The following is a 23,155-nucleotide window of genomic DNA, read 5'->3' as shown; positions in this document are numbered from 1 at the left end:
ATAAGGTACAGCAATCCCAATTATGATTATGTATAACAGCAATAAAATTCAATCCTTTGTTAATATTGATTTAAAAAGGAAAATCCAAGTTCCTCTTGTTCCACAAATCAATTCAACAAGCCATCACCATGTGTAGTTGATTCTATATACCCAACCTGTAGGTCATTGGACCATATATACGGGGTTACACACAGTGGTGGCCACTAGATCAAAAAACATAACAAAAAAACACAACAAACATAAATGAAGTATTATTGCCAAGATCAAGGACAGTGGTCCACAAAATAAACTCAGCAGAAAAAATTAATATACCTAAAAAAAGTATGTCACAATTTCATATATGCTGACAATGGTCAGACAACAAGACATATCAACATATATTAGGCATATATGAAAGGAATGGTCTCACCACATCCTTTCACAAAAGGGCAAGCAGTCTCTCCATCGGATCCTGGGTATATCATGCCATTCAGCATACACTCTCCCTATCCAATCTGGAGACAAAATAACAAATTTACCTGCTGACCCAAACTTCCGTCCTAACAAGGACGGACCACATCTAGTATGTAAAGCTGGACCCCCTAAGCTGACCCTATAGGCGTCCCGACGCGTTTCGTCCACATTGACTCCTCAGGGGACATAGTGCTACAAATATATCAGGTCCTGGTCGCCAGCCCTCACATGCCTATAATGTCAAAGGAAGCTGGCCCACAAAAGGTGGGGTCTTTTATACAGGATATTAGTGTAGTTCCTCCAATCATGAGGTCACTCTCACCTGATGTTTAACTCCATCATTATCGTGTGGATATTCACATTGTCCCGTCTGTTCACAGCACGTGTATGTCGGCGTCCTAGACTGCTCAGCGCGCGCTCCCCCTCAGGGAATGCCCCTCATAGTCAGTGACGTCAGTCACATCTGGGTGGAATCCTCCCCCATGTCCGTGACGTATATACTAATGATTACAGATCGGGGCACGCATGCCCCCAGCGTTCCATCTGGGGAACGCCCCTCACCGTCAGACGTAAGCAATACCAATAGGGGAGGACTCCCCCCCCACACCAAACGTCCGTGACGTACCTCCATACAGCGTCCCAGGGGCGTGCGCTCTGCACTGCTAGCGCTAAACACGAGCACCGCCCCCAGCCGATGGAGACACGTCACACCAAGGGGAGGATCCCACCCCCAGGTGTCACGTGCTTCCCATAACGTACCAACCAGCGAAACCGAGTCCGGGCACGCATACCCCCAGTATTCCGTCTGAGGAACGCCTTTTACTACAAAAAAATAGGCAGTACCAGGGGGGAAGAGGAAACTCCTCCTCTCCAGCGACGTATCTCCACACAGTGTCCCAAGGGGCGTGCACTCTGTCAGCGCTCATACTGGGCACCGCCCCCAACTGAGGGAGACACGTAGCAACAAGAAGAAGATCCCGCCCTCAAATGTCGCATGCCTCCGTGACCATTCAGGGGCGTATATACGATACGGGGCGCGCGCTTCCATGGTGGAGCGCGCGCTCTCTGAGCGGTCACGGAGGCATGCGACATTTGAGGGCGGGATCTTCTTCTTGTTGCTACGTGTCTCGCTCAGTTGGGGGCGGTGCCCAGTATGAGCGCTGACAGAGTGCACGCCCCTTGGGACACTGTGTGGAGATACGTCGCTGGAGAGGAGGAGTTTCCTCTTCCCCCCTGGTACTGCCTATTTTTGTAGTAAAAGGCGTTCCTCAGACGGAATACTGGGGGTATGCGTGCCCGGACTCGGTTTCGCTGGTTGGTACGTTATGGGAAGCACGTGACACCTGGGGGTGGGATCCTCCCCTTGGTGTGACGTGTCTCCATCGGCTGGGGGTGGTGCTCGTGTTTAGCACTAGCAGTGCAGAGCGCACGCCCCTGGGACGCTGTATGGAGGTACGTCACGGACGTTTGGTGTGTGTGGGGAGTCCACCCCTATTGGTATTGCTTACGTTTGACGGTGAGGGGCGTTCCCCAGATGGAACGCTGGGGGCATGCGCGCCCCGATCTGTAATCATTAGTATATACGTCACGGACATGGGGGAGGATTCCACCCAGATGTGACTGACGTCACTGACTATGAGGGGCGTTCCCTGAGGGGGAGCGCACGCTGAGCAGTCTAGGACGCCGACATACACGTGCTGTGAACAGACGGGACAATGTGAATATCCACACGATAATGATGGAGTTAAACATCAGGTGAGAGTGACCTCATGATTGGAGGAACTACACTAATATCCTGTATAAAAGACCCCACCTTTTGTGGGCCAGCTTCCTTTGACATTATAGGCATGTGAGGGCTGGCGACCAGGACCTAATATATTTGTAGCACTATGTCCCCTGAGGAGTCAATGTGGACGAAACGCGTCGGGACGCCTATAGGGTCAGCTTAGGGGGTCCAGCTTTACATACTAGATGTGGTCCGTCCTTGTTAGGACGGAAGTTTGGGGCAGCAGGTAAATTTGTTATTTTGTCTCCAGATTGGATAGGGAGAGTGTATGCTGAATGGCATGATATACCCAGGATCCGATGGAGAGACTGCTTGCCCTTTTGTGAAAGGATGTGGTGAGACCATCCCTTTTATATATGCCTAATATATGTTGATATGTCTTGTTGTCTGACCATTGTCAGCATATATGAAATTGTGACATACTTTTTTTAGGTATATTAATTATTTTTGCTGAGTTTATTTTGTGGACCACTGTCCTTGATCTTGGCAATAATACTTCATTTATGTTTGTTGTGTTTTTTTGTTATGTTTTTTGATCTAGTGGCCACCACTGTGTGTAACCCTGTATATATGGTCCAATGACCTACAGGTTGGGTATATAGAATCAACTACACATGGTGATGGCTTGTTGAATTGATTTGTGGAACAAGAGGAACTTGGATTTTCCTTTTTAAATCAATATTAATAAAGGATTGAATTTTATTGCTGTTATACACATTAGTATCTAACAGATCATCAGTACGTAATAATGGGAGATGTTTTTGATAATGCCAGTAACAGCATTATATTCACAACCATAAGTAGTTACAAAAACAGGTCTATCCAATTTATTTTTCACGCTCCTTTTACCGTGAATCAATTCTTCCCTGGATTTTTTATCCACCATTTTAATAGCCCTCTTCAGACCATGACTATTATACTCTCTATGGATACGACCTTCTACACACTTCTTTCCTCTCTTTCAAGAAAACACTTTGTTCTGAATAATTTAGTTTAGCCCTTCTAATTTCCCCAACAGGAATATTAATCTTAACATGTTTAGAATGGCATGCATCTGTCCTAAGGATGGGGTTACCTGCTTTATTTTTTTTGAAAAGTATTAGTATCAATTCTACCTTTAGTACTGATATTAAGCATGAAATCAAAAAAATTGACAGAAGTTCGGTCCCAACTAAAGGTAAAAAACAAAGTGAAACGGTTAATATTAAAATATTCAACAAGTGCAGGTATGGCAGATACATCGGACGACCAAATAATTGAAATATCATCCATGCCATACCATAAAATGGATTTGAGAAAGGCATTAGTGGAAGAAAAAACAGTATCTTCACACCAGGAAAAAAACAAATCAGCAAAAGACGGAGAAAATTTACCTTCCATTGAAGAACCCTTCTGCTATAAAAAATAGTAGAAGGGTTCTTCAATGGGAGCTAAATTTTTTCCATGTTTTGCTAATTTGTTTATTTCCTGGTGGGAAGATACTAATGTTTTTTCTTCCACTAATCCCTTTCTCAAATAGTAGTGAAGTGGGGGAATTGGTGCAGACACATTGAGGACAAGGGGATAGGAAATTGCTGCCTTTACAGTATGAGGAGCGAGGGGAAGGGGGAATGTATGTGATGATCACAGAATAAGGATCAAAAGAGGAGAATTGGTGTGGACACAGTATTATTAGTGAAATACAATATGAAGAGCGGGGGGGGGGGTTTAATGGTGCGAACACGGTATGAGGAGTGAGGTAAGGGACTGGTTCCTATACACTATGAGTAGTGAAGGGGAATTGGTGTGGAAACAGTATGGGGACTAAGGGGGAAATTGGTATCTACATAGTATGATAAGCAATGAGGAAGGGGAATGGGTACAAAGTTAGAGGAGTGAGGGTTAAAAACTGGTGAAAAGACAGTATGAGGAGCAAAGGGTGGGTGATTGTTATCTCCACAGTATGAGGAGGGGGCCCAGTATGGAAAGGAGAAGGCAGTCTGGAGGGCATGTATCATAAATGAGACAGTGTGTGGGTTATATTTTGTTTAAGTAGCACAGAGAGAACAATTATTTATTTAGGGGTGCAGCGTTAGGGCAGATATTTGTATTTGGGAGCATTCTAATCCAGCTATTTTATTTAAGGACACCCTGTCTGGATGTTTTGCAGAAGACAGGAGAAGATGCAAGTCTGCAAAGATGAGCTGAGAATGTGAAAAATTATCATAATATCTAAACAAGATGAAGAAAAAAGAAAGAGAATGACTCCAATCAGAAGCCGTAATCTGTAGGGTATCTAGATGTCAATGATTTGTAATACTGACTATGTCTCATCAGTACTGTGGCTCCTGCATGGACCATGGTCTGATGATGACTAATAGCAACAACTTCCACTATCTCTTTATGATTAATAAGGACATACTGGGAGTTGTAAGTTCATGCAATAGAAAAGTATATGGGTTTGAGCTATTAGAAATGATGTAACATGTACTGATGGTGGTCATTTATTCATGTAGTGCTGGTGGTTCATGTGATGTATTTCTGTAATTCTGATGTTTCTGTTGATTAATTTATATACTGAATGGGGTTATGATACTGTGTTTCTGTACTGATGATGGTTCTGTTGGTTTATTCCTATACTAATGGTGATTCTGGTGATGTATTCATTTACTGCTGGTAGTCCTGGTAATGTATCTCTGTACTCCAATGGTTGTATTGATTTATTTATGTACTGATGGGGGTTGTGATGTTGTGTTTCTGTACTGATGATGGCTCTGGTGACGTGTTTGTGTACTGATGGTGATTATAATAATATATTTCTGTACTGATAATGGTTCTGGTGGTGTGTTTCTGTACTTATGGTGGTTATAATGATATATTTCTGAACTGATGGGGGTTTAAGCAATACATTTCTGTGCTGTTATTGATTCTGATCCTATACACATATAACAATGCAATCTAATCCTGGATGCATCTCTGACTCCCAGATCACTACTGGGAACAGTGTTGTCATAGTATTATGACACTTTTATAAACTGACAATAAAACATACAAAACTGAAGATAAAATTGATTTTCCAGGAATAATGTTAAAAAACATTATAAAGACTTGTAAATAATACAAAATAAAAAAGAAGAAAAAAAAGTCTCCTCCACCCCTTAGGCTAGTGTTCACACATATTGTTTTTACTGCTTTATTGCACTGTCTCATTGCTTTCATTGCTGAAAAATGGGATTTTTTTGTACTACTTGTTCAACTTCTACTATTGAATTATATTACTAGCCCTTTCCACCTCAGGAAGGAAAGATGGTAAGTTCTCCTTGAATCGTGGGTTGAGAAGGGTTTATGACGCACCCACGAAGTCTGGGGGGTTACTCATCACCGGGATGGTGTAGGGGGCTGGGAGGTCACAGCAGCTAGGTCCAGTTCTGTGACCCCGGTGGTGTCAATTAAGGGGGGATGATTATGGGAATAGAAGTTATTTGTTACACCACCTGTGGTGTGCGGCTAAAATAGGAGCCACTGCTGCAAGAGGTTTCCTTTGAGGGCAGATGGTAGGGCACCTAGGTTGGTACATCTCCACAGGCAGAGCTCAGGCCCACAGGGAGGTTGGGAGTAGTAGTCCACTCTATTAAAGAAGCACATGGCGCGGAAAGGATTGGACGACACAGAGGTTGCAGTTAAAGTTCTTTACTCATTGAGATGTCACCACCACTGGAGTGCCGGACTCCGCTGTCATGGGCTCCAGCCAATCCCGGATAGTTCGGAGGTCAAAACCGGTGTTTCTTTCTGTGAGTCCTTCCTATTTGCGCTGTGTTGTGTGAGTCCCTGCGGCTTGAAGCCACGCTGGGACCCAAGTCCTTGGATGGGCTCCGTTCCTGTCCCGTATGGCAGGCAACTCCGTTACTGGTGCCGCTCTTTGTCACGGCTCCTGGCTCGAGTATGCTGCTGTGCCCCGGGCGCTTTGTGTGGGCCAGAAGACTTGAAATCCTCTTCTGTGCGGATTCTGGTGGTGGTACGTGCAGTGCCCACCAGCCTAGGGCTCCACACCCTGTTGTGTGCGCTCGATCCTGAGGGAGCTATGGCGCAGCTCTCCCCTCAGCGACCATGTTCTCCCCATGTCTCACTTGTTCCCTTGTTGCTGACTGTCACTGACTGAACGTCTGTGTGTGCATGTCACCTTACTCCCCGTTGTGTAGCTCCGCCCCTGGGATACTGAACTAGTGGGTGGTCCCATACTCACTAACTGTGTTTTGGTAGATTGTGGTGGTTTACCGGCAATGAAATCCTCCTTACCCGGGATGAATACTGCACCTCTGGTGAGGTGCAGTGCCCTGTGGCGACTGAAGCCTCAGGGGCGCCACATTTACAACAAGTAATCAGTGTTGGCCAAAATGTGAATAGCATGAAAGTCACAGGAAAGGCAGGGGGACATAAAATCAGTCATGTGTGCCATGCTCCCAACAAGTAAGACTTCCCTGTTCCCAAAATGAGGACAACTCTCCATCTCCTCCTCCGCCTCTCTTTCCTCCTCCTCCTCTTCAGCCTATCCACGTTGAACAGACTGGATAAAGCTGGTGTCGGTAGTGCCTTTTCTAGCACAGTCAACCATCTCCTGTTCATCTGTGACGCCCTGGCCTATCAGGTAGTCACAAGGGTGCCGTGCAACCTGCCCTTCTGCATGGTACCCGCTCCTCCTTGGTTATGGATCTTGTCACTTTGGTGTTGTTACCAGCAGGTACACAAATCCTGAGGAACACTCCGCACCACACCCACCAAACACCCATTGGGCAGCCTGAGGGGGGGAATAGGGCTACCCAGATGGAGGGATGGAAGAGGGAGGGCAGATATCTTAATTAGAGAGTAAAAGTTGAGCAGTGAGCAGCGGTGACAGGACAGGTCATGCTGGGCTCCTGTACCCGTCCCAGGTGCCAGACGTTGGTTTGGCCAAAAGGAGCTGGAACCCCAGGCGCAGGGGGTAGTGACAGGGGCACGGTACTGCTACGGAGAGCAGACCGGCTGCCTTGTGCTACAACCGGGCAGGGGCCAGGGCCCGACGGGGTACGTGGACCCTAGGCTAGGAAGTAGCTTCACGCAGCCCAGTAATTCACCTGACGAGAATGGAATCTTCAGGAACCGTTCACCACCCGCTCCAGAATCGGGGTACTAGCGCAATGAGGGGGATAGGACTTCCCACAACTGTCCAGAAAATCCCAAGCGTGAACCCTGATAGCAAGCTCACCCTGCTGGCCATGCAGGTAAGCGGGACCTGAAACGCTTCAAGTGTAAAGGATCAACACGTAGGACACACAGTGCCAAGGAACAAGGCTTCAGGTCAACTGGCAACACCAAAAGGTAACGGACCCAGGGTGCTCGCCCAAGAAAAGCAGAATACTCAAGAGTTTGGTTTTACCTGGTGTCAGTGTCAGTGACTTTGGACTGTGTGAGTACACATTATCCCTTTGCACCCGACGGGTTCCCCACTCCATCCATCACCAGACCCCGGGACACCACTCCCTCTGCCCACGTAGGGGTTAACAACTCGAGCTGCCTCACACCAGCGTCCCTGGGCTTCCCCAAACCGGCAGCGTTGGTCCCTCACGTTACCACACACCGTGGGTGGCGTCACAAACATTATCCCCAAAACCACAAATCCACCTTTTTATTTCCGAGGTAGGGGCGCGACGCCGCCTTGGATACGGAGACCCCTCGAGCCACTGCGGATCCGGGTCCGAGCAGCTGTTGGCTGTCGCCGGGGCGGCACACATCCTCCTCCTTAGCCACCTCCTCATTATCACTCAATCCATACTGAGAAGAGGAGATGAAATTGGGTTCGGTAAGATCAGTCTGTGGACCTTATTCTTCCATCTCCACCTGGTCCACATGCAAAGCATACTCTTTAATTGTGAACAGCAAGCATTTCAATAGACACAGAAGTGGGATGGTTATGCTGATTATGGTGTCATCCCTGCTCACCATCTTGGTTGATTATTCAAAGTTACGTATAACTTCGCACGTGTCAGACATCCATGTCCACTCATTGGTTTTGTGTGGAGGCTGACCAGCGTACAGACAGACAAGTTTTAGCTGGTATTCAATTACCGCCCTCTGCTGCTCAGAAAGCCTTGCCAACATGTGTAATATGAAGTTCCAGCACGTGGAACCATTGCACACTACCTAGTTGGCTGGCACTTGCATGCGCTGCTGCAGCACTGCCAGTCCTGTGGTAGCTGTAGCTGATTTGTGGAAATGGGCGTACACTTGGCGTACCTTCACAAGTAGCACAGGCAAATTTGGGTAGGTTTTAAGAAACCACTGAAACACTAAATTGTGCACATGGACAGGCATGGTACGTGTGCAAGCTTCCCACACATCAGAGCCGCCGCCATATTACGGCTATTATCACACCCGACTATGCCTGGTTATAAGTTCAGTGGCGAGAGCCACAGGTCTGTCCGGTCTGTTAGCACTTTTCACAACTCTGCGGCAGTGTGCTCTTTGTCACCCAAACAAATCATTTTCAACAGAGCCTGTTGCCGCTCACTGAGGCAGTGCTACAGTGCTTCCAGCTTGTGACTGATATAGACGAAAATTCAGAGATGGAGGATGAGGAGGAGGAGGGGGTGCAGGTGTTGGTATATGCAACAGTTGAGGACTTCTTTGTTTGTGTGAAGGAGAACTTTATGCTGATCTAACAGTAGATGGCAATGTTGTGTAAAGTTTTCTTACTCACTGAATTGTAAAAAAGAAGTATTTTTTCTCTTTCTGTTGCAGTGCTGAATGACTGTGCATATTTACCTCATGTTCGGATAAGTAAAAGCTTGTTATCCCATGTAATCTGCTCTGTGAAGTTTCTTCTGCAACTGGGAAGCTAGAAGCTGTGCAACAGCAGGAAATGGTGTAGGAGTTGGAGGAACCCCCGATGTAACTAGATCTCGCAATCCTAGGTGTTGGTAGCATGTTTAATGTCATACGGTCTGACTCAGTCCTGGCCTCCACAAAGTTCACCCAGTGTGCTGTCAGGGAAATGTAACAACGCTTACCACAAACACTTGTCCGCATGTCGGTGGACTTTCCCAGCAACTGCATTGGGCAGGGCACAGGTAATATTATAGGACATGTGCTATTGTAAGGCAGGGATGGTACATCAGGAGAAACAGAAGAGGCTAGCTACCTCTTGAGAAACTAATTACCGTTCCCCACTGTCATCTTTTTCTAACTGTAGCTACTCATATATTTGGTCATCACTTCACACAATTTCCTCATGGCCCTCTTGAAACGTGCAAGAGAGATTCCAAAATCAATAAATGGACATCTACAAAGCTCCTCTGAGTGTTCAAGTGTGAGATCACTTGTCTTGTGGGACTCACTATGGTAGGGGGAAGGAGGATCAGGATGAGGATTATGTGGTCCAGACTCTTGGCTAGTGAGACTGGACTGTGTGGAAGACAAGGTGGTGCTGGGAAACATACTGGAAACATTATCTGCCATCCAACCAACCACCCATTAGCACTGTTCTGGCTTTAAGGGTGTTGTCCCATGCCTCCCTTAAAAGTGTGACAGAAAGCTAGATCTCGTGGCTAAGGCTAGGTTCACACACTGCGTTTTTTTGACGCTGCGTTTTTGTGCGTTTTTTGTGGCAAAAACCGCACAAAAACGCACCCGCAGCAAAAAAACGCAGCAAAAAACGCACGCGTTTTGCCGCGATTTGGTGCGTTTTTTTGCTGCGTTTTGCTGCGTTTTTGCTCACTGCGTCTTTATGCATTTTTTATCAGTGAACAATGCCATTAAAGATTGTTGAAGAAAAAAAAAAAAAGGTCTGATGTCATTTCCTTCCTTCTTCAATATGTTCTTCATTCTCCACTAGTGTATGCAATAGAGCAGACAGCTGCAGAACTACAAGGCTCAGCATGCTCCATCCAATAGTGTATGCAGGAGAGCAGACAGCAGCTGCAGAACTACAAGGCTCAGCATCCTCCATCCAGGACTGAATGCAGGAGTTTTTTGCCCCCGAAAAAAATGACGTGGGCTTTGCCATTTTTGTATGCTAGCCGGGTACAGCAGGCAGGTACAGGCTGCCCCCAACCCCAGCTGCCTATTTGTACCCGGCTGGGAACCAAAAATATAGGGAAGCCCTTTTTTTATATTTCATGAATTTCATGAAATAATTTAAAAAAAAAATGACGTGGGCTTCGCCCAATTTTTGAGTCCAGCCGGGTACAGCTAGGCAGCTGGGGATTGGAATCCACAGTGCAGGGTGCCCATGCTTTCTAGGCACCCCCGCTGTGAATTGCAGTCCCGCAGCCACCCCAGAAAATGGCGCTTTCATAGATGCGCCATCTTCTGGCGCTGTATCCAACTCCTTCAGCTGCCCTGATGCCAGGTGGCTCGCTGGGTAATAATGGGGTTAGGGCTAGCTGTATATTATCAGCTGGCCCTAAGCCCGAAATTCATGGTGTCACGCCAATATTAGACATGGCCACCATGAATTTCTAGTAAAGATAAAAAAAAAACACAACACACAGAAAAATATTTTTATTAGAAATAAAACACAACACAATTAGTGACTCCATCTTTATTGAAATAAAGCACCCCCCTCCGCAGTAATCCTGGGTCAGGGTCCCGCGCCGTCCAATCCGGATCCAATATCATCTGATGGGTTTGCTGGAAGGCAAAGTGATCAGATGATGTGTCAGGTTCTAGGGGCTGAAGCACATCACACATCAGCTGATTGTATAAAAGCAGTTTATACAATCAGCTGATGCATCGGTGCAAAAAAAAAAAATACTCACTTATGTGCTGATTGCCGGCAGCTTTTGCAGCGGAGTCTGATCCCGTCCGATCGCTGCAGCAGCTGCCGGTAATCAGGGATGAAGTCTCCTGACGCATCCGCTGATAGGTTAAACCGGCCAGGCGCCACCGCGATACTTACGATCAGCTGATGCGTCAGGTGACTGCATCAGGTGATCCATCGCCAGGTCCTGCATCTATCGGAGGTGTCCCGGCCGTCTGCACACAGCTGGAACGGCGATACCGTGAGAGGAGATGGGAGCGGGCATGGCACCGGGAGTCTGCAGACAGGTGAGTATGACTTTTTTTTTTTTCTACTGTTCACTTTTGTTTTCACAGCCGCTTCCACCTCCCGCCCGAACATGGCGCCGCATGGCAGCATACATGCACAGGACTGGAGGTGGACGCGGCGGTGACTGTACCGGGAGGATTCACGCTTCTGTGTTTACTGACAGAAGGAATCCTCTTCCTGTACATGTCACTTTACTACCCACCTCCTGCGTTTATAGATGCGTTTTTGGTCTTAGAAATGCACCAAAACGCAGCTATTTGCGTTTCTCATTGCATCTTTCAACATCCCATTGCACTCAATGGATGAAAAGCGCAGTGAAAAACGCGGGAATAATTGACATGCTGCGTTTTTGTGGCACTACAAAACGCAGCTGAAAAAAAACGTGTGTGCAGACAGCAAAAATGAAAACTCATAGACTTTGCTACGGAAGCAAAGTCATGCAGTTTTCTGAGCAAAAACGCACCTGAAAACTGCGCAAAAACGCCGCGAAAAACGCACTGTGTGAACTTATCCTAAGCGTGTTTCTTGGGCTTCCGCAGAAGGTGCAGCTTCACCTGGCCTGTGGAGCTGCAAGTCCACTTCCCCGTTCCTTACCACACACCTTGCATATATTAAATTAGGTAGATGATATATGCCTGAAAACTTTACGGTGTTATTAGGTAATTTAATAGATACAGCATTGACAAAGGATTTTTGATTTTAGGTTGCAGCATTATGGACTGTAAGGCTATAATCCCTGCCTATATACCTCTAATCCAAACCTATCCCTCCTCCAGCAGCTATCCCTACATTGAATGCAGCTGATAACTTTTGGTTTTAGGGTGCAGCAGCATGCACTGTAAGGTAGTAATCCCTGCTTATATGCCAAACCTATCCCTCTTTCAGCAGCTATCCCTAAACGGTTTCCAGGGTAGAGTGTACCGAACAACAAAGTATCAATTAGTGGCAAGCACGCTTGCCCATTGCTAGTTAATGTTTTTGTTTATACTGGGGCATTAAAGGTGTTTTCCAAGTTTATGATGAAAGCCTGTAATCACTCTATGTGACTGCAGGCTTCTGATTTCTCACACCGTGCACACTGCACATTGTTTGGATTCTCTGGTGCCATAAGTGAGAGTGGGAGTGTCATAATTATACCAGTCATGGTGTCCTATGGAGGATGACATCTCAGCCTCCCTATAAAATAAAGGACATGCTGGACTGTCAGTATTGTGAGTGACAGCCCAGTCGTCCAGTCTGAGGCAGGGGAGTGTTGGGCTGTCGGCATTCTGATTGACATCTCAGCTGCCCTACCTGGCTGGGTCTGCGAGGTTTCCTCTAGGTGTCACACATTTAGGGTGACTACCTGTCTATTTGGCTGTCTGGCACTCGTCAGACCACTGCCAGTTGTAGCTTTGGTCAGCGGTGTATTTGCTTTGTGCTCTAAAATTCTGATCTTCTTGCCTGATCATGGATTTCCCTTTTGACTACTTGCTTGGAGTACCCCCTTTTGCCTTGACACACTCTGAATTCAGCTACTTGACAGCAGATCTTTGCCTGTGACTATACGTTTGTCTTATCCCTTTGTCTTAGATGTACTCTCTTGGCTTTTGACCTCAGACTCTGACTTCCTTGCCTCATGGCTTGTCTGTAAGAGGTGACTCAGGGTCACAGAGAGGTTATGAAACCGTAAGTATGTGATATTCACACTTGCGGTCACATACAGTGACAGCAGACTTTCATCACAAACCTGGACAACTCCTTTAAACATCACATTAAGCACCGTAGCATGCCCAATTCTAAAAACGTGTAATATGCTGTAAAGATTAGGTTCTGCTTGCTGGTTCCAGCTGTCATCACATGACCACTCATATGTTATTTTCATACATTTGTCAGCATGTGACTGTAAGTTGGCCAATCACATATGAGCGGTCACATGATAACTACTCTCCCCGCTTGAGTGAAGGGAGTCTGAGGCTCCAAACTGAACTCTTGCTCCGGGTGCCAGAAAACCAGGATCTGCCTCTGCCAAAACTTTTACCTATCTAATGTCGCCAAAAGATAAACTGACTTATAATAAAAGATTACACCGTAAGGTAAACATATGGGAAATGTCATTTATGCATATTTTGGGAGAGTATGAATAAAAGTTGGAAAAGCATACGTTTTTTCTAATTCTTTAAAAATGATATATTTTTTTTAATATTTGAAAACATATCCATCTAAATGTACTAATAAAGTACAACATGGCATGAAAAAACTGGCTCACAATCAGGGGGATATGTAATGGCGTTCCAAAGCTATTAACACATAAAGTGACAACTGCCAGATTAGAATTTTCCAGCTTAAAACCAAATTTTTGGATTCTGGTATGGTGTATTTACATTTTTTTTTGGTCACACTTTTAATCAATAATATGAATTTTTATACATTTTTTACAAAAAAAAATATACTTTGACACAAAATTGCATGAAGGCGTCTGTGTGTATTAATGCACCATGCCAGCATTTCTTTATTTCCAGCACTGAGGGGTAATTAAAATGTAACTTCCCTGCCCCCGGTATTATGCTTACACTGCAGCAGCTTCATCCCTTTTCGACGCCGTTCTAGTCCCATGGCTCCATCTTGTAACCATAACTTCTGACGCTGTCACTCTATGACAGCCAAAACAAGGCCAGAACGAGGCTCTCATAGAGTTGTATTGAGTTGTAACAGCCAGTGTGCTCCATAAAACACTAGAGACTGAACAGAGCAAGGCTCTAAAAAGATGAAGACAGTGGCAGGTGAGTATAAGACGGTGCAGGAGACGTAGATTTAAAGCACAACTACAGCTGGGAAATAAAAAAAAAGAATGGTGGAGTGCTTAAGTGCTCAGTTGGATTTTGACAATGTGCCTGGAGTCTACTTTTAGAAAAATGCTATGGGGGCTTCAGATTAATTTATTATTTTCTAATTTAGGTTTTATTTGTAAATATCAAAAGTGCAAAAAGTGTCTTGATAACCAGAGCTGCAAATTATTGCGAAAGTAGTAAGATAAAGGGTTAAAGGGCCAGCATTATTTGTTAATTTGCAGGATTATCTAATAATATGGCCATTTTGTTTATACATATACTATATACTGCATTCATGTTTATTATCTACAGGGCAAATTCACAACTGCCAGTGACGTGTGGGCATTTGCAGTGACCTTATGGGAGATGTTGACTTTTTGTCAAGAACAACCATATAGTGAAATATCTGATGAGCAAGTGATTGAGAACACTGGAGAGTTTTTTCGAGATCAAGGGAAACAGGTACATGTTTCAGATCAACATTTTTTTGTATCTCTGTAAAGTGTGTATTTATAAGTAGATATGTTAACATTAGATCCTATAGGATTAGTATTGTACAATTGTCACTTTAAACATGTCAGGGGTAATACTAATTATAATATAATAATTTTTAAAAAATATAATACGTGCGTTTATTTTTCTTCCCTGGTAGGTATACCTTCCTCAGCCCATCATTTGTCCAGACAAGGTTTATAAGCTCATGTTGAGCTGTTGGCGAAGAGAAACCAAAGATCGGCCAAGCTTTCAAGACATTTACCAACTTTTGCAACCAGATCCTGATCAAGAGGACTAATAGGCATCAAATGAATAACATGCAACTCTGTAAAAATGTATCCCAGAATACAACAAATCTACAGCACATGGCCCAAAAATCTTGAAGTTATTCATTTCCCTGTGGACGTCAACTTCTGACACCTAGAAAGTGACTAATTGTGGATAATCTATTTACTTAATTAAAAAAAAATCTTTCTTCAGTTTTGATAGCGATCAAGAGATTTTTTTTTCTTACAAATTATTGACAAAGACAAAAAAAACTTTTATTCGATATCGGCGTTCAACGGCTTGGGGAAGTTTATTTTGGAAGGCATGGGTCCTGTAACAATGGCCTTACAAACCAATGGACAAAGGGACCAGTACTTATTTTTAATTTTATAAGAAATGAAAACAGCTTGCTAGAAACTTTGTTTTATGTATCATAAATGTATACTTTTCTAAAAATATTTAAAATGTAAATAGTGTCTTCTCTCTCCTTGTCTATATAAATATACCATATATCTATCTATCTATGTATACATATATGTATATATATATGTTTGGACACACCTTCTCATTCAAAGAGTTTTCTTTATTTTCATGACTCTGAAAATTGTAGATTCACATTGAAGGCATCAAAACTATGAATTAAAACATATGAAATAAAATATTTTAAAAAGTGTGAAACAACTGATAGTATGTCTAATATTCTAGGTTCTTCAAACTAGCCACCTTTTGCTTTGATTACTGCTTTGCGCACTCTTGGCATTCTCTTGATGAGCTTCAAGAGGTAGTCACCAGAAATGGTCTTCCAACAGTCTTGAAGGAGTTCCCAGAGATGCTTAGCACTTGTTGGACCTTTTGCCTTCACTCTGCGGTCCACCTCACCCCAAACCATCTCGATTGGGTTCAGGTCTGGTGACTGTGGAGGCCAGGTCATCTGGCGTAGCACCCCATCACTCTCCTTCTTAGTCAAATAGCCCTTACACAGCCTGGAAGTGTGTTTGGGGTTATTGTCCTGTTTAAAAATAAATGATGGTCCAACTAAATGCAAACCGGATGGAATAGCATGCCGCTGCAAGATACTGTGGTAGGCATGCTGGTTCTATATGCCTTCAATTTTGAATAAATTCCCAACAGTGTCAGCAGCAAAGCACCCTCATACTATCACACCTCCTCCTCCATGCTTCACGGTGGGAACCAGGCATGTAGAGTCCATCCGTTCACCTTTTCTACAAAGACACGGTGATTGGATCCAAAGATCTCAAATTTGGACTCATCAGACCAAAGCACAGATTTCCACTGGTCTAATGTCCATTCCTTGTGCTCTTTAGCCCAAACAAGTCTCTTCTGCTTGTTGCCTGTCCTTAGCAGTGGTTTCCTAGCAGCTATTTTACCATGAAGGTCTGCTGCACAAAGTCTCCTCTTAACAGTTGTTCTAGAGATGAGAAGGTGTGTCCAAACTTTTGGACTGTACTGTGTATGTATATATATATATATATATATATATATATATATATATATATATATATATATAGTATATATTACAGCAGGTAAAGTAAGTATTGAACACGTCACCAATTTTCTAATTAAATATATGGCTAAAGGTGCTATTGACATGAATTTGTCACCAAATGTTGGTAACAACTTATAAAATCCAAACAGGCAAAGAAATAAAACCATAGATGTCTATAAATCAAGTTACACTTATGACCTAACGCAGTGTTTCTCAACTCCAGTCCTCAAGACCCACCAACAGATCATGTTTTCATATTATCTTTAATGAGGTTTTCAAGATTTCCTTAACATTGCACAGGTGATGGAATTATTCCCGGTCTAATATTGAGGAAAACCTGAAAACATGATCTGTTGGTGGGTCTTGAGGACTGGAGTTGAGAAACACTGACCTAACGGGTGAAAACGTTTTGAACTTTTGACTTTCAGGCTCCATATCTCACCATTCACTAGAGTTTTTTGAGTGTGAGATGACCTTCATTTTATTAATGAATAGTTAAAAGGGATGACAGATGGAATTCCAGTCAAATATGAGCGGCCACTCAATATAGCATAACAGGCAAAAAAGAGAAAACTGAGTTTTATAGGGCCTAGCATAATCAAAGACAGACACGAACCCAATAATTATACAATAATTTATTAGAAGAAATAAATAAACAAACAGGGGCACTGTCATGTAAAGTAGCGACATAAAATACTGACAATGGTTAGGGATACAGAAGAGTCAGAGATGTCCCATACTAGGACCTCAACAGCATCATATTGTATAAGGAAAATATTTCCAACATTAAAAGGTGCAATGGATGGCCCCAGAAGTCAATGAAAAGGATGGGGGGGCCCAGCATGGCACATATAGTAAAAGGGGCATATACCATTATTTAACGTTGGAGCAAGTGCTTACCCATATATGGTGCCAATATGAACGCCGTATCAAAGGTCCAGGTAGTGGAGGGAAACGCCCCGACGCGTTTCGCAAATAGAGCTTCCTCGGGGGGCAGTGTGACCCTGTATGATGAACCCCCTGTATATATAGCGGTGAGGATAATTCGTAATTGCCGCCGTTTTGAGTGACGCATGCGCTGTGACAAAGCCCGAGTCCTGCGCGTCACTTCTGGGTCTCCCAACGGAAGTGACGTGCACAAGGGGAATGTCACCACACGCTGAACGGAGCTTCCTCAGTGTGCGCGAGAATTCCGGCAGCACAGGGCATGCGAATCACGCGCGGCCATATTGGATGCTGGCAGAGCCATACATAGGTAAGGAATGCAACTCAAAGTACAAATAACAGTGCACCATGATAATGAACATATTCCCCCGGTATGCGGTAAGGTCTAGAATGGGACACAGAGATAAGAAATGCCCCAAAGTGATATGTGTCCACCCCGATCCAGAAAGGCACAAATAAAATTCACGCATATGGGTTCAGACACCCATCGGGGCATAATGTATAAAAGCCCCACAGACATTGTGAACCGCAAGGGATAGCTAATTATAATAAGGCTGGCACATATCAATCACCTACTGAATCAGGGCGGAGGCAAATCAAAGGGGGGCATAACAGTCTCCAGCAAACAAGTGGATAAATTTCATACATTATACAGAAAGTTCCATATAAAAGGAAAGACAATTCATAGATGTATATAGTCATGCAAGCATATAATCAGAGTGTTCTCAAAGAAAATAAAATACATGTATCATATATCAATAAATACAAACATGCAAAGCTTGTTATTATAAAGGTGTATATTAAAATATTACAATAATCCAACAATGCATAGGAGCATTAGAGATACAGTCAGGGCCAGAAATATTTGGACAGTGACACAAGTTTTGTTATTTTAGCTGTTTACAAAAACATGTTCAGAAATACAATTATATATATAATATGGGCTGAAAGTGCACACTCCCAGCTGCAATATGAGAGTTTTCACATCCAAATCGGAGAAAGGGTTTAGGAATCATAGCTCTGTAATGCATAGCCTCCTCTTTTTCAAGGGACCAAAAGTAATTGGACAAGAGACTCTAAGGGCTGCAATTAACTCTGAAGGCATCTCCCTTGTTAACCTGTAATCAATGAAGTAGTTAAAAGGTCTGGGGTTGATTACAGGTGTGTGGTTTTGCATTTGGAAGCTGTTGCTGTGACCAGACAACATGCGGTCTAAGGAACTCTCAATTGAGGTGAAGCAGAACATCCTGAGGCTGAAAAAAAAGAAAAAATCCATCAGAGAGATAGCAGACATGCTTGGAGTAGCAAAATCAACAGTCGGGTACATTCTGAGAAAATAGGAATTGACTGGTGAGCTTGGGAACTCAAAAAGGCCTAGGCGTCCACGGATGACAACAGTGGTGGATGATCGCCGCATACTTTCTTTGGTGAAGAAGAACCCGTTCACAACATCAACTGAAGTCCAGAACACTCTCAGTGAAGTAGGTGTATCTGTCTCTAAGTCAACAGTAAAGAGAAGACTCCATGAAAGTAAATACAAAGGGTTCACATCTAGATGCAAACCATTCATCAATTCCAAAAATAGACAGGCCAGAGTTAAATTTGCTGAAAAACACCTCATGAAGCCAGCTCAGTTCTGGAAAAGTATTCTATGGACAGATGAGACAAAGATCAACCTGTACCAGAATGATGGGAAGAAAAAAGTTTGGAGAAGAAAGGGAACGGCACATGAGCCAAGGCAAACCACATCCTCTGTAAAACATGGTGGAGGCAACGTGATGGCATGGACATGCATGGCTTTCAATGGCACTGGGTCACTTGTGTTTATTGATGACATAACAGCAGACAAGAGTAGCCGGATGAATTCTGAAGTGTACCGGGATATACTTTCAGCCCAGATTCAGCCAAATGCCGCAAAGTTGATCGGACGGCGCTTCATAGTACAGATGGACAATGACCCCAAGCATACAGCCAAAGCTACCCAGGAGTTCATGAGTGCAAAAAAGTGGAACATTCTGCAATGGCCAAGTCAATCACCAGATCTTAACCCAATTGAGCATGCATTTCACTTGCTCAAATCCAGACTTAAGACGGAAAGACCCACAAACAAGCAAGACCTGAAGGCTGCGGCTATAAAGGCCTGGCAAAGCATTAAGAAGGAGGAAACCCAGCGTTTGGTGATGTCCATGGGTTCCAGACTTAAGGCAGTGATTGCCTCCAAAGGATTCGCAACAAAATATTGAAAATAAAAATATTTTGTTTGGGTTTGGTTTATTTGTCCAATTACTTTTGACCTCCTAAAATGTGGAGTGTTTGTAAAGAAATGTGTACAATTCCTACAATTTCTATCAGATATTTTTGTTCAAACCTTCAAATTAAACGTTACAATCTGCACTAGAATTCTGTTGTAGAGGTTTCATTTCAAATCCAATGTGGTGGCATGCAGAGCCCAACTCGCGAAAATTGTGTCACTGTCCAAATATTTCTGGACCTAACTGTATACTTAGGTACTCCAATCTGATACAAAGACAGGACCAACAAGAGTGCACCATTATGAGTAAAGGGGGACCACAAAAACCTACCCCGGAATATCGTTTGATACCCACTGTACTTCCTTAATTAGATAATACGCAAACATGGTCCTGTATTGGTTCAGGGTGGAAATAAGAAAAGAAAAACAGAAGTGAAAACAACAGGGGAAACATAGATACATGCCTGCATCTACGTATCCTCCCCACAAAGACATATATTCAGAAAGCTGCACATAACCAATATAGTTCTACGCCTTCATGGGGAAGGAGACGCACATACACACAGTCTTAGTAGCAAAATACACCCCCACATATAGAGCAAAATCAGATACATCACATCATTCAGTAATGAATCTATAAACAAAGGGGAAACGTATGCTCAAAGAAAATTTCAGGAACTGATCGTTATTGACACTCGGTACACGAAACAGAGAAAGGAAGGTCCACAAAGAGAGGTTCGCCAATTGATATGAAGACATCCAGGAATGTTCACTCACAAGGGTCCAAGATACAGGTCACATCTCAAAACGGACTCATTTTATTAACAATCATTTTGGCTATTTCATACATAAAATGTGACTTGAAACTTTTTAGCATATGATTAGTTATGCAGATTCTTGTTATATCACTGCATTGTTACTATTTTGCTCTTAAAAATCCAAATTTAAATTTATATTAATTTGTTAGTATTTTGTAAATCCACCTTTATATTCAACACTGCCTTTATCCTACTGGGCATGCTCTCCATAAGATTCAAGCATGTCTCGACCGAAAAGTGATCTCAGGATCTTCTACACATTCCCAATAACGAACGGTGCATCACTTGAGTATGTATACAGCTTTTTTTTCAACTCTCCCCACAAGTGTTTCAATTGGTTTGAGGTCTGGGGACTGTAGGGCCAAACCAGCAGCTCTACTTCATTGTCATTCAACCATTTCTTCACCAATCTCAACGTATGTTACGGGTCATTGTCTGCTGGAACACTGTCGTCCTTTTCATACCCATAGTACTTGAGTGTTCGGAGTAACTTGTCTTGTAGGATACTGACATATAGCTCAACATTGAGACCACCATCGATCCTGGTCAAGTATTTAAAGCCTTTGGCTGTGAAACAACCCCATATCATCAGACTTCCACTTCCAAATTTGACAGTTCCTTCAATTTTTCAATCCATTAGCCCCTTTTTCCCTTGTTTCTTTCAGACGCCCTTGCACCCATCAGAGCCTAGTCTGTTGACTTTCATTTTATTGCTCACGATCACCCATTTCCAATCTTCTACTGTCCTCATTTCATAGTTTTTTGCAAACTCGTGCTGACGCTTCGTATGATGATCTTAAAGTCGAGGCTTCTTCACCTTTTTTTAGGCCACCATTCCAGACTTGTTTAATGCGTGTTGCACAGTGCTTACATGGATGTCTTACAAAGCATATGAGTCACTTTCACTGTTGTGTTTGTTGAGCCAGAACTTATAGACCTTGTGAAAAGCCAAATTGTTGAATATTTTGCTTGGACCATTTTATAAGTGTTTCTAAATCTTCCATAACATTATAAGCTGTCCCAGACTTACCAAAATTTGTCTTAAGTACAACTCACAGTTACAAACATAACATGTAAAAAAATATAAAAATATATTCTCCTAATCGCTTACTTCTCCAGCTACCCCACTGCTCTGCGCGCTGATCCAGCCTCTTCTTTCCACCATCGCGTGTTGCATCTCCAGCCTCTTCACTATAAGCATCTACAACTCGGAGGTTTATGCGTGTAGTCATGTCATGATATGCACTATGACCTTATGATGCACAGTGACCTCCAAGGCTTGGGCATGACCTAAAGTCCTAGTCTGTAGTAAAGAGGACAGAGATGCCACACCTAATGGTGAAATAAATAGAACGGGACAGTGGGAGGCAAGAGAGCTGAGCAATGAGTATTCGTTAATAAAAATACTACTCACCTATCTGTCCTACCCACTACTTGCTGTCTGGTTCTCCTTTCCATCGTCTCACATTGCATATCTCCCTCTGCATCATAGACCCAGATGTCTGTCTGGACAGGTCTCAGTGGTCACTACGGTACGTGCTGGAAGGACATGACATCATAACTTAAAGACATGTGTACTGAATATTTAGAGCTGCGTTATTTTTACTGAACCTGGATTTATTTCAGCTTCACTTACTACTTAATATTTTACTACAAGTTAAAACAAAACTATGCAATATTGGATATATAGAGCAATAAAGCATGTGCCATACAACAGTGTAAAACAGTGTAAAACCGTGTGGCTAGTGTGGCGCCCCTGGGGCTTCCCTCGCCACAGAGGTACTGCACCTTATACAAAGGTGTGGTATTCCATCCCAGTGTAAGTAGCGGGTCATCCACCATTCACATGATACACTCACACAGACAGACTCATCACAACACTCCACTAAGCCATGGTTAGGGCCTAGTGCAGCTGGACTTGTATAGTGGCTAGCAACGTCCCTGAAGCCAGCCTGTGGGTGGAGCTTAGTGGGTGAGGTGTCTGAGGTGAATGGGTGGAGTTAAGTTGACAGTGAACAGAGTGAGTCAATTAGTTGGTGGTAAGGAGGCGACCGGAGCGTAGGGGCCCAGGGTCCTGCTCGCCCCGAGTTACACAGAAGAAGGGATCCTAGAGACACGGGAGTGCGGGAAGCACCCGTGGGCTTACTTCACAAAACACCATCTGGTCGCAAACAAGGTCCCGGTCTCTAGACTGGGAAAAGACTTCAGGACTTTCTAGTAACACTGGAGACCAGGGTGGTTGTACACACCTTTGGGCCACAAACAGCACACGAATCCGCTGGAAGGGGGCTACAGAGGATCAGGGAGCCAAGCAGGCAGAAAACCCTTTGAAGGTCCGCAGCCCCTGGCTCAGTGCACTAAGTGAGAAGGTGCGGGACAAGAAGGCGAGAGTCAGCGCATTAGAGACAACTAGGAAAGGCACATGTGAGGGGTGCACCGGTATTGACCTCTGACCTGCCCAGGATCGGCGGAGGCCCATCACCCAGAATCCCAGCATACCATGGGAGTACTAAGCTGGCTGTCAACTTGGAACTGGTGCAGTGACTAAAAGACTGTTGTTACAAAGACCCTGGTGTCGTCTCCATTCTTCCCGCGTCTCCCCCTATCATCATAGACTTTTGATAATTCAACGGTTGATCCGGGGTCCTGCCCCACCTGTGGGGAGCAATATCACCTCAGCTGTGCCAACAACATCTGCCCCGGGGAATACACAGCGCAGTGGCGGCTAACATAGTGGCAAAACCACAGGTGGCGTCACGAAC

The 23,155-nt window shown here is 44.0% G+C and overlaps 1 protein-coding gene across 1 annotated transcript in view; it reads left to right on the top strand.

Annotated features, from left to right (window-relative positions):
* Window positions 1-15,642, top strand: part of DDR2 (discoidin domain receptor tyrosine kinase 2) — a 798,230-nt gene extending 782,588 nt beyond the window's left edge. The window contains exons 17-18 of the mRNA XM_075321981.1: window positions 14,423-14,572; window positions 14,763-15,642. Coding sequence (XP_075178096.1) covers window positions 14,423-14,572; window positions 14,763-14,903 — 291 coding nt within the window. The 3' untranslated portion in view covers window positions 14,904-15,642. The remainder of the gene's footprint in view (window positions 1-14,422; window positions 14,573-14,762) is intronic.
* Window positions 15,643-23,155: the final 7,513 nt, after the last annotated feature.

The sequence above is a fragment of the Anomaloglossus baeobatrachus genome, chromosome 8 (assembly GCF_048569485.1).
Source record: "Anomaloglossus baeobatrachus isolate aAnoBae1 chromosome 8, aAnoBae1.hap1, whole genome shotgun sequence".
In the NCBI taxonomy this organism is placed as follows: Eukaryota; Metazoa; Chordata; class Amphibia; order Anura; family Aromobatidae; genus Anomaloglossus; species Anomaloglossus baeobatrachus.
The sequence above is the reverse complement of the archived record's forward strand: the minus strand, read 5'-3'. Positions and strand labels throughout refer to the sequence as shown.